This window comes from Ictidomys tridecemlineatus, chromosome 1 (assembly GCF_052094955.1).
Source record: "Ictidomys tridecemlineatus isolate mIctTri1 chromosome 1, mIctTri1.hap1, whole genome shotgun sequence".
Lineage (NCBI taxonomy): Eukaryota > Metazoa > Chordata > Mammalia > Rodentia > Sciuridae > Ictidomys > Ictidomys tridecemlineatus.
In genome coordinates, this window is record NC_135477.1 from 133608491 (window position 1) to 133620678 (window position 12188).

Here is a 12188-nt window from a genome sequence, read left to right on the forward strand (position 1 = left end):
AAGACAGTGCAGGATACAACCTTCATCACCCTTTATAAAACTGCCAGATTGTGCTAATTCTTTTACATCAAAATAACAGTATAGAAGAGTAAATAAAATCACGTTTATATGTGAAATTATTATCAAAGTTATTTGAAGTTGCATAGAGTTCAACTGTACAAGAAAAAACATTTACTTAATTTTTATTTATATAAATCCCAACTGTAAAATATATTACTTGAGGGAGGAAAAAGCTTTCATTAAATACAAACATAATGAACTAAATAAACCAGATTGAATATAAAACAGTTTATTTGAAAATTTCCATAAAAAATAAAGGCAGAATGGCAGTTAGAAAAGTTGTGCTTAAGGCAAATGAAAGAAGAAGCAACCATACTTAAAATCTGAGGCATACCCTCTCATAGACAATAAAGTAATCACCTCTCAAAAATGTCTTTTGTAAAAGTTTGGAGAATGGGTGGAAGCACATACAATGGCCACTGTCAGAATTTATTCTTGGAAGTACTGAACAGTATTATACAAAAATACTATGAATACTCTGATCTAAAATATACTCAAATTATTTTCCCTTTAGTTGTCATATAGCAATGAAAAAATAAAATGTATTACCCAATGTTTATAGTATAAATCTATAAAATAACAAAAATTAGTTGTTTTTTTTTTTAAAAAAAGGAAACAAGGATGACTTTCCAGATTGTATGTGTACATAATGACTAGATAGAAATGATCAATTCTGTATTTGGCCCACTTTGTATAAAACATGCATAAAAATGTGTGACATCTCTCTAAATACAAGTAGGTGTCCTAAGGTAAATTGTTGAGCAAGCTGCTCTCCATCAGACCTGAGGCCATGTGCACATACAAAAAAAACAAAAAGAATAATGTTTTTAAAGAATATGCAATAGACATGTTCCTTAATTAACTATGTCTTCTTTAAAAACAAAACAATCAAGTACACATCTTTAAATTAAATGTCTTTGCACATGAATTTCCACTATATAAGTTTGGTATATTAAACTGTGCTATAAATATACTTGTATATTTTTTTCTGAGAACTATATGTATAATTATATGATTATAAAAAGGATCTATTTCTTTTCTTCTATTGGAATGATAACATGCCTCTCTAGAAAAAAAATTACAGCCTACAGGAAAATTACAAAACTGTTAAATTCATTGAAGCTACTCAAGAAGGTATAACGACATCAAGCTAAAAGTGAAGAAAGTCTCAGTATCCTAGACAGGTCTTCCTTCACATGGTCCTAAGGGGCAGGCGCTGTTTATACATGCCTGCAATTGCTTTGGCAGCACTGTAGATCATCTGTCGACGAGACATGCCAGTAAAAGCCATGTGCCAATCAGTCCGGCTGACATTCAGTAAACTTTTTTCCAGAACTTCACCCACTGTCACCAAAAGGCCTGACCACCTCAGATTATAGTCCTGGGGAGTTAGGCTTTGAGCCTACAGAGAAACAAAATCCATATTACTTATAATGCATTAAAACGTTGGAATTCGATATGTAACATCTCAAAGTAACATCTCTCAGGTTACTTTTAATATAGCTTATGACAAATCCTTATGACAGTTATACAGGCAATGGTGCGAAGTTACAAGGCCATGAAAGAATCAAAATAATACAGCACATATCTACTTTGTTAAAAAATAACACCATTATGCTCTTTGGTTGTTGTCAAATATAATCGTGTGTGTGTGTGTGTGTGTGTGTGTGTGCATGCGTGCATGTGCGTGTGAATGTGTGGTGCTGGGAGTTGAACCTAGGGCCTTGAGCATGTCTAAGTCTTAAATCTCAGAGCTGCACCTATACAGAGCTCAGAGTCAGAAGACTTAAATTCTAGTTCCATATTCAGTGTCACTAGATTATTATCTTTGCTAAAGTTATCATTCTATAACCATAAAATTGCAACCAGAAAAAAAAAAGGAAACTGCAATAATAAAGGCTTCAAAACTGCATGATTAGTCTGTAGAAAGTATCCCCAGAAACATGATTAGCATGTCAAGTAATGTCCAGTCCAGGACAGCAACAATCATTATTATATCATTTGTAGCTGGCCCAACCTACCTATATCTGCTTCCACTCAAAATCCAGAAATGGTGTGGTTTTTCATTAGATGTGGTCAGAGGAGGACATCCATACGTAGAATGGATCTACTATACAGTGATCCCCAAATGTGGTGGGTATTACTATCTGAGGGGCTTCCCTCCACCAAAAAACCTTATAGTTTCTCACATCCTAACTAAGAAATCTAATTGGAAACTCCATAGCTGGTTCCAGGAGAAACAAAACAAATATAAAACAGCTTTCAAGTAAATTTGACAGAAACAGCACATCATCTGGTAAACCTGCTCCAGTGCTGTTTTCCAAAATATATATTGCACTGTCAGTATCTGACTATATGAAAGAGACATGGCAGAAAAATGATTAAAGTCTCTAGAGACACTATAAAACTGTGCCTCTCAAATTGCTATATGAACACAAATCCCAAGAAGTTCTTGTTAAAATGCATATCCTTATTTAGTAGCTCTGGGTATGGCCTGAGAGGCAACATTTTTATCAAGTTCGCAGGCAATACTTAAGATGTAGACACTTCTGAGGGACAATGTATTTGATATTATCTGCAAAAATCCAAAATAGCAGGCTTGTAAAGTGGGAGAAGGAAGAATCGTTCGCATTTAAGTTTATCAAGCATAAATTACATAAAACTTTTTCCACATTTTCACTACTATATCTATTATGGTAACAGTTATTCCTTTAAAGGCTGATTTCTATTCCCTTAAATTAAAAAATTCCAATAATTCAGTAGCACAAACTTAACACATTAAGGGATGGATAAAAAGAAATATAAAGAGCTGAATAGCTAGAAATAAAAGGAAGGCATTTCAATGCACACACTACTGTATCTTCTGAATGTTAAAACCATGTGGCAAAAAAAAAAAAAAGACAGACAATAGAATGAAAAGTAAATGCCACCCTTTGAATATCACTCTTCAGTTAACCACATTAACAGCTTGCTGTGCATCTTTCCAGGTCTTTTCCCTCTATTCATTTATATATACTTTAAAGGGTATATATGTACCTGTTAATAGGTAGGATCATACTAGCTGTGTTGGCTTTGACATTTACTTAGCAATATGTCATAGGTATCTTTAGATACTAGTATATGTAGATCCACTTTGTTCTTTGAGTATCATGTCTATTTTTTTTTTCCAATCTATAATCCTAAAAGTGAAACAAAAATTGTCTTTTTAAAATGGTCAGACATCTATCACAGGGGTCAGTAAACTTTTTCTATAAAGAGCCCGAGAGTAAATATTTTAGATTTGGGAACCAAAAAGTCTTTATTACAACTACTCAATTCTGCTGTTGCAGTACAAATGCAGCTATAAACAACATGTAAGGAGACTGCAGGGTGTGTTCCAATAAAACTCACTCACAAAAATAGGGAGCAGGCCAGATTTGGCTGTGGGCCAATGTGTGTTGACCTCAATCTATAGCAACGTTAACAATGGCTGTGATAGGAACATCCTTGTAATTATCAGGTTTCTAATGTTCTACCATTAGATCTGAAGTTTTCTTTGATTTTCTGGTACACTTATAACCTTCTAATCTTAATTAACAAAGGCTATTTAATAGTACAGTTAGTATTTCTAGCAAATACCTTCAATTCTACTGAAATCCTTTTTATTCTTTACTCTGTTCATATGTTGAACTACTAAACTAATTTGCTATTGGCAAATGGTTCTTTGACTCTTGGAATCAATTCTTTATGGTCAGGGTATATGTTCTTATAATGTATTTCTAAATTGTATTTATTAATTTTACCAATAATTCTGACCTTTAATTCTTAAGTGATAGGACTAATATTTCCTATGGTGTTGAGAGAGATGCTCTATCAATATGGTCATCACCTGTGAATATTCTGTAGCACTCAGGGGTTTCTGATTAGATGGAATTCTTTCACTATACTGCTTCGCTGAGGTAGTTAGGTTGAATCATATGGAAGTGACAACATTTGACTGTTTTTGACTATGAATGACAGCAACTTTGTATGGTTCAACCTAATACTCTTGAAGCAACAAGTAAAATTTATATTTTCTAGAAAAAATCTATCATTTTATTTAATTTTTAAAAGTTAATGGAACAACAGTAATCTATTATTCATTTACAATCCTTTAATCACCTTCTCATTGGAGTGAATTTAGTTAACATCTATAAAATGGTTTTCTTAATCCTCTGAAAAGAAATTATGGTATAAATAAGTTTCAGCAAAATTTCAAAATTCCAAGCATTAATTCTTGGTCCCTTTTTGAAATCATAAACCTATAAAAGGCCAGTGATTGCTTTTAGCAATTTGATAAACTCACATGCCAAATTAATATGTAACTGTATACATGCATATTCTTGGGAGAAAACCCAGTAGTTTCAAATGCCAATAGTTTCAGACTCTCAAATGCCGACATGTGCCAAATAATTGTAAGAGGGAAAAAAAGTCTAAATGTCATTTAACAGTACAGAAATTTCAGTATAGATATATGTTCCATTTTGTCCATTAGAGAATTAGAAAAAATTTATACAAAAATATAGAAGGATCATTACTTATGCTTACAATCTTCTGAAAACTACACAGACAGGTACATGGTTAAATCTATTTTCAGTCAACAACCTTAAAGACATACCTGTCACCTAAAGTTTCTAATACTGACTTGTTACTAAAGATGAGTAACTAGAAAGGAAGATCAGATGAAAGAAAAAGGAAATAGAGATAACAGTGAAAGTAAAGATGTGAAATAAAGAGGAAAGTAAATGAAATGTGGACATAAGCAGAAAAGCAAACATTCTGATCTCAGAGTAAGAAACATAATCATAAAAAAAAGAAGCAAATGACAATTGGCCATTGAATGTATACCTCTCAAAAACAGGTGGAAAACAAAAACAGGGAAATAGTAAGACATGGAATGACCAGGAATGACCAGAGATCTGCGCAAAGAAACAAACTAAAAGAGAAATAAAAAAAACAAAATTAAAATATTTTAAACAAAAAATAAATTTAAAATTTGAAGGATAATATTACAAGTTTCTCTGGAGCATAATGAAAACGCCAAGAAAACCAACCTGTTGTACAAATTCCAAAGGCACCGGTGTGGCTTGTGTGAAAGCTTCTAGGTGAATGCCATGGACAGGGTCTTCAACTATCAAACAACCAATGTCAAACCACCTGCAACAGAACACAAGTTTCATACTGATTACCTGCTAAATACATTACAGTGAACAAACAAAAAGGAAAAACAAACTAATTAAAAGAAAAATTAACCTGTAAGAAGACAATCCATAAAAACAACATAAAAAAATTCTTGGCTGGCTAAATTCCAAGAAGAAAAAAACAATCTAGAACAACAGCAAAGGAAAAGTTTAAAGGTCCCCTTGCTAAGACAGGGTAACAATGGAAACTGGGAGCTTAAATATGCAACAGATGAACTTATATTCATTCAAACATGAATATAACAGCTTCTCATGAGTGATATTTTTAAAAATATTACTGGGCTCAACATGAGAAAGTTAATATATTACCAATTTCATTAATATTCAACCAATTAGTAAAGTTATTAGCAATTTTTAAAACATTCCTCCAAAGGAAAAGACACTTATAGGGGCTGAAGTTACAGCTCAGCAGTAGAGCACTTGCCTGGCATGTGTGAGGCATGGGATTCCATCCTCAGCACCACATATAAAAACAATAAAGGCCCATCAACAACTAATTAACTAAATAAATAAAGTCTATTAAAAATTATAAAAAAGCAAGAGTTTCAAGTTATCACCTAAAGTTTCTAATACTGAGTTGTTAAGACAATTACAGCAACACCAGAATCTCTATTACATGAATTATGAAACAACCAGACACCATGAAATCATGAATTTAAACAACAAAAGCAAAGGAGCAGGAAAATAATCTATATTCTTAAAAATATGCACATCTAATAAAGTGCAATGAAATGTAAGATGTGTCAGGAGACTATTTACATATTCAAGGAAAAAAAACAAGTAAAATATGGAGTAACATAAGCAACTCCGCTGAATATTAAAATGGCAATCTGTAATGCCTATAGTATTCATATCCTAAAACTGCTACAAATTGAGAACACTATTACAAATATTTTATAATGTTCTAATATCCATAAATAAAATTTTTCATCTAATTCATCCTAAAATGTAATTCCATAAAAGGTTAACCCACTAGTTTGGCATGATAGATCACTCCTCTAATCTCAGCTACTTGGGATGGCAAGTTCCAGGATCAACTGGATGAGACTCTGTCTCAAAATAAACACTAAAAAGGGCCAGGCATTGTGGCATATGCCTGTAATCCCAGTGACTCTGGAGGCTGAGGCAAGAGGATTCCAAGTTCAAAGCCAACCTCAGCAATTTAGCAAGGTCCTAAGAAACTTAGCAAGACCCTATCCCAAAAATATATAAAAAAGGACTGGGGATGTGGCTCAGTGGTTGAACACCCCTGGGTTCAATCCCCAGTGCCTAAATAAATAACTAAATAGTGACTTATTTTATTTGGTATACTAATCAATATTTCATATTTTGTTACAATAATTTTTCTCACTCAAGAAAATGTATTTATGAAATATCCACAAAGCCAGGCTTAGCTGAATTTTATTTTGCATTATTTTGCATGATTTGTGTACAGCAATGTCTATCATGAATAGTATACTGACTAAACTGTTAGGCATGAGAAGCAGAGTCACTGAAGCATAAATAGAATTTCTCTTGTCATGCAAGTGAATACACATCAGAACTTCAGGGTCCCTTATTCTTTAAAATACTACCATGCTAGAGATTGGCTTCCCCTTCTCTTCGAATCAGTCAACATGAAACTGCAACCACCATTATCCCTCCCCACAACTCCTCCACTTCTGTTCCCAGTGCTTCTTTCTAAGGAAACTTTCAGTTTCTTTCCCCATCCTAAACAAGCTCTATTCCTTTTTAGGGGCTATACACCTTGCATTTCTTCTTTAACTGCCTTGCTTTTCCTGAATTTGTCTTTTCTAGACTCAGTTCTAAGCATGCATTTTCTTGAATTTATTTTCTGTGCATTTATTTCCTATAGGAACTCTGAAAGTAGCCACAGTATGAAAGATCAAGTGTTGGGGATTCTAGCTTTTACTGTTGTCTTCTCTTCCCTCTCTCAGCACTCTGTATACTTTACTGTCACAAACCCTCTGTCCTCTTTCCTCCTTAATCCATACTAGCAACCATCACCAGACTTCTTGATATTATTTAGTATTTAGCATTCTTGGTCTTTGTAGTATTCTACTGTTTTGCTTAAAGGTATTTGAGGGGGGATATACCACATTAAGGTGTGATGGAGGAATTTATGGCAGGTCAGTGCTCCTGGTGAAAAGCCACATGAGTTACATCATATACTGAGAAAAACTGAAGAGCTGCAGAAAAAAGGACAAAACACGATCCCAAAAACCTTCCTTGCCCAGCTTAAAGCCTTAAGGTGACCCTGAACAAAGCTGAGACTGTGACTAAAACACACACTGCCAGCTTCCTCATACAGCTCTGCTTTTCGGAGAAAGGTGTGTACTTCTCAACATCACCTGAGGACTCTGGAGTGTTTTCTAAACAACATCTGGTTTTTGAAGATTAGTAGGCCTTCAGGGACAGCACCATATTCAGGGACAGACTAGAAGGAAAAGGAGACTAAAGTCCCAAATATTAGGACTCTCAGACAAGGAGTTAAAAATAACTGATACAAAATAACTGAACAAAGAAGAAAGATAGTCAAAAGAGATAAATATATGTAGATACTCAGCAAATACATTTTTTTTTTTAAAAAAAGAATTTAACATATGAGCTGCCCAACAGGCTGGACACAGAAGGCAGGATCAGTGGACTAGAGAAGGAAGAAATTAATGAGGAAATAGAAAAAGCAGAGTTTGGAATAAAAACCTGACAATGTGGAAAGTGTGTGACTCTGTCGAAAGGTGAACAAGTTGTAATCTGAGCCCTAGACAAAGCAGCAAGTCTTAAAGAGTGACTTAGAATCCCAAACTGATGAAGGACATCAATCTACAGAATCAATAAATTTAGTAAGCTCCCTGTTCCCCCAGAAAAAAAGAATTATAAAAGGAGGCCGGCAAACAAAACATACCTAGGCATACCACAGAAAAACTGCAAAAACAAAATGACAATGTCCTAAAAGCAGCCAGAACAAACAACAAATTATCTTTACACAAATGAAATAATATGATGATGGCTGGCTGACTTTTTTTTTTTTTTTTTTAATCAGAAATTGAACTAAGGGGCACTTAACCACTGAGCCATATCCCCAGCCCTATTTTGTATTTTATTTAGAGACAGGGTCTCACTGAGTTGTTTAACACCTCGCCACTGCTGAGGCTGAGGCTGCCTTTGAATTCACGATCCTCCTGTCTCAGCCTCCTGAGCTGCTGGGATTATAGTCATGTGCCACCTTGCCCACCATGGCTGACTTCTTAATTGAAAGTGTTGAAAAAATTACCAACCTAGATTTCTATATCAAACAAAAATTAAGATGAATTAAAGCAATTTCAAGTAAGTAAAAGCTAAGAGAATTCACAGTGAGTAATCCTATATTATAATGTAGTATCAAAGGAAGTTCTTTAGGCAGAGGGAAGATTACTGACAGAAAAAAAAATGTAGGAAGAACTTCAGAATCATAATAAATGAATACTGACTGCACAGAACAACACTAGTGATGTCTTAGGAGTTTAAAACATGTGCAGAATTAAGATACTTGACAAGAATACTGCAAAAAGTAAAAAAAAAAAAAAAGAGAGATGAACAGCTTTAAAAGTGATTCTAGTATTATCATAGCTTTTATTATAATGTAATACACCAAAAAGGCACACTGTAATTTCTCAGGTAGCCATTAAATAAATAGTAAAAGGTTACCAGAGAGGGAAAATAAAATAATCATCATTGTGCTCACAAAGTTCAAACTTTTCAACCTAGAATGCAAAGCTCTTCACAAACTGTCCCCACTTCTTGATATCCTATTCAAGAAACCTCTGCTAACCCTAGAATACCTTTTAATTACCTTCAAACATTTCCTCCACCCAGAATGTCCTACCTACTTCTTTCTACTTATCCAAATTTTACCTCCTTTTCAAATTCCAGTTCCAGTCTTAACCATTCCTGAATTTCATGTAACATTATTTCCATACTGAGTTACCTCCACTGAAACTTCATATAATATTATATTAGTAAAAATTAGATAATTTTTATATAATCATATAAAGCAGTTCACCTGTACCTACTGGCTATCTAATATGCCCTCAAAATCAGAGGAGTTTTCATTACTTTTCTTTTTTCCATATTAGCCACAAAGTACTAGGCACATTGTTATTCTATATCAAACATACCAAAAAAAAAAATATTAACAAAACCACAATGCAATTAAAAAGAAAGATTTTTTAACAAAGGGTAGTTATTACAACAAAATGTAACTTAGCATATCCACAAAGGTTTTTCCATTGGGGGAAAAAAAAGAGCCCTCAAAAACAATTATCAATTATGCTATTTGGAAGTTTTCTAAACTAAATACATGAGGAGTTCACTCAGTAGAAACTCAAACTCAGTGACTGCCATCAAGCGGTCTTGCTTGTGCCTTCCATTATTTTGAATTCATCATGTTGAAGGACTGTGTTTTCTACCCAAGGTCATTATAACCAACACTGTATCATCTTATATTTAGTACTATCTAGCAATCATCAGCACAATCTTAGAAAGCAAGCATTATTATCTTTGTTTATAATTAAAAAAAAAAAAACCAGAAGCAAAGACAGAAGTTTCAGCTAAGCTACACAGGACACAGGCTGGGTAAGGGATGGAGCCAGCATCAGAACACACTTTTCCTTCTGATTCTACAATAGGAGATAATACTTTTTGCTTGGCATTCCATATGAACTCCCAGACCCAACTTTATTTTGCTTCTAAGAGAAATAAGTCTCTTACTTGTCAGGCAGCAATTCTGCAATGAAGTGTTCTACAGACACAGCAGTCTGCTTTTCATGGATCACTCCAGTTCGTCGCAAACTGTCTATACGTTCCTGGGCACCCTAAAAAACAACAGCATAGACAGGAAACCATTTTTCTAAAATATACTAATTTATGATTACACACATAATATTTGCAAGCATTTATAAACAAACACACATATATGTATTGTTTGAACATTTATAGTGATATAAATTTATATCACTATAAATGTTCAAACAATACATAAATATAGAGTGAAAACTGAAAAAGTCCAATCACATTCGCTTAGTATTGAGTTTGGGGAACACATCCTAAATTATTCCCTTCTGTACTATTATGCTGGCTACCACTGTTAAATTGATTATTTCAAATTACATTTTCTAACTGAACATAATATAAGAAAATTGCATTTTTTAGTGTTTATCTGGCAAGAGACCATCTTATTTAATAAAATTTTATCAATCCCAGTAGTTTCTTAGCCAATTCTATTGACTTTTTATGTAGGCAAATGCTTTCTCTCTTTTTTTTTAAATAATTTCATTTAAATATACATGCATCAAAATGACTAGTTATTTACAATAAAAACATGAAAATATATACATTATACCAAAGCTTATTCATGAAATAATTACCATTAATGAAGCAAAACTGAGTGGTTGGGAACACTGCACAGATAACTCAAAATCATGCACTAAACATATATCATACAATAAGAATTTAAAAGTTGGATTAGTGAGGAATGGTTCATGTTTACTACTTTTATCTGAATCAGTTCATGAATGAAGTGATAAAAATGTTCATAAGGCAATGTGTTCAAAATCACCCCATTTCTGAACAAAATTAGTGATGATAATATACCAATTTTAAGGAAAGAAGAGCTAAACAAAGAGAACAAGAAAAAAATGATCAATATCATTCAAATGAAAATTAAGAAGGCTAGAACATTTTTAGGGACAAATAAATTTTTTTAAGACAAATGAAGAGAACATGACCACTTTAGGAGAACAGGTACAACATTTTAAGACACTACCTTGGAAAAATGAAATTATTTAAACTACAATAAAATCAAGACCAGATACTTTTGCTTGCTCTAGCACAGAGCCTAACCTAACAGACATTCAAGTAAGAATTTGCTACATGAAAAACTAAACTAAAGGAAAAGAAAATAAAGGCTTCCCAAGGCCTAGGTGGCAAATGTTCATTATATAAATAGTATAAATACAATGCCATTAAATCTAATGACACTGAAATAAGGAGGCAACTGCTGACTCTGAAAAAAATATAATAGGTAAGATGAACTTATTTCTTTATAGTAGATATTATAAATTTCCCTAATTCACTCATCTCAGGAAGGAGTTATGGCTAGATTCTTCATTGATAAAAAAACCTAAGGGCAGGAGACATAGCTCAGTTGGTAGAAAAGTGCTTGCCTTGCATGCACAATGCCCTGGGTTCAATTTCCAGCAACAAACACACATACAAAAAAAAAGAAAGAAAGAAAGAAAAGAAATGAAACTCAAGTACCTGTTAATTAAAAAAAAAACTAATAGATTAGTGGGATTTTGCATCATCAAACCTAGATATCATGCTTCCAGGGAATAGAGACTGTCTCTTCACTTTTTACTATCCCACAGTGCAGAATTTATATTTAATATGATTCACAAAATATTCACCAAATTAATTGGTACCTGCAAGCTATAAGATGATAAACTAAGCAGAAAAGTTTAATTCTTTTTTTGTTTGTGGAGTCCAAAAGAGAAAATGAAAATGAAGTCATATCTGGCCTCTTTTTTTTTTTTCCTCTGACTACTACATTAATTAAATGTGGCCTCTTTCATTGGAATTGCAAAATACTTTAACACCAATCATTCTTTACAAATGTTTTAAGAATGAAATTTTATATTGTAGGAGGGATCAATAATTAGGTAAGTTAGAGCTCACAATGAAATAATCATCAAACTGAGCTATGAAACAGAAGGGTCCTAGAGCTTACATTGTACTCTGAGAATTTATACTAGGCAACTTGGTTCAGATAAGTAACTATACTTTTACACATCTTGAAATGGCTTCTAGGTATTATCTATATCTTTATTTGTTGAAAATAAGCTATGAAATACTGATCATAGCTATGATTTG

At 33.2% G+C, this 12188-nt stretch overlaps 1 protein-coding gene across 2 annotated transcripts in view; it reads right to left on the bottom strand.

Moving 5' to 3' along the window:
* Window positions 1–273: 273 nt before the first annotated feature.
* Window positions 274–12188, bottom strand: part of Prrc1 (proline rich coiled-coil 1) — a 32140-nt gene continuing 20225 nt past the window's right edge. The window contains exons 7-10 of one of the 2 annotated variants that reach the window (XR_013438263.1): window positions 10029–10132; window positions 5133–5235; window positions 3097–3239; window positions 1324–1462 (exon numbers count right to left, since the gene is read on the bottom strand). Coding sequence is in view for 1 of the 2 variants with exons in the window: in XM_005324141.5 (XP_005324198.1) it covers window positions 1253–1462; window positions 5133–5235; window positions 10029–10132 (417 nt within the window). In the remaining variant the exon portion in view is untranslated. Of the gene's footprint in view, window positions 1463–3096; window positions 3240–5132; window positions 5236–10028; window positions 10133–12188 lie in introns of both variants that reach the window. The other variant, XM_005324141.5, reaches the window with a different exon arrangement.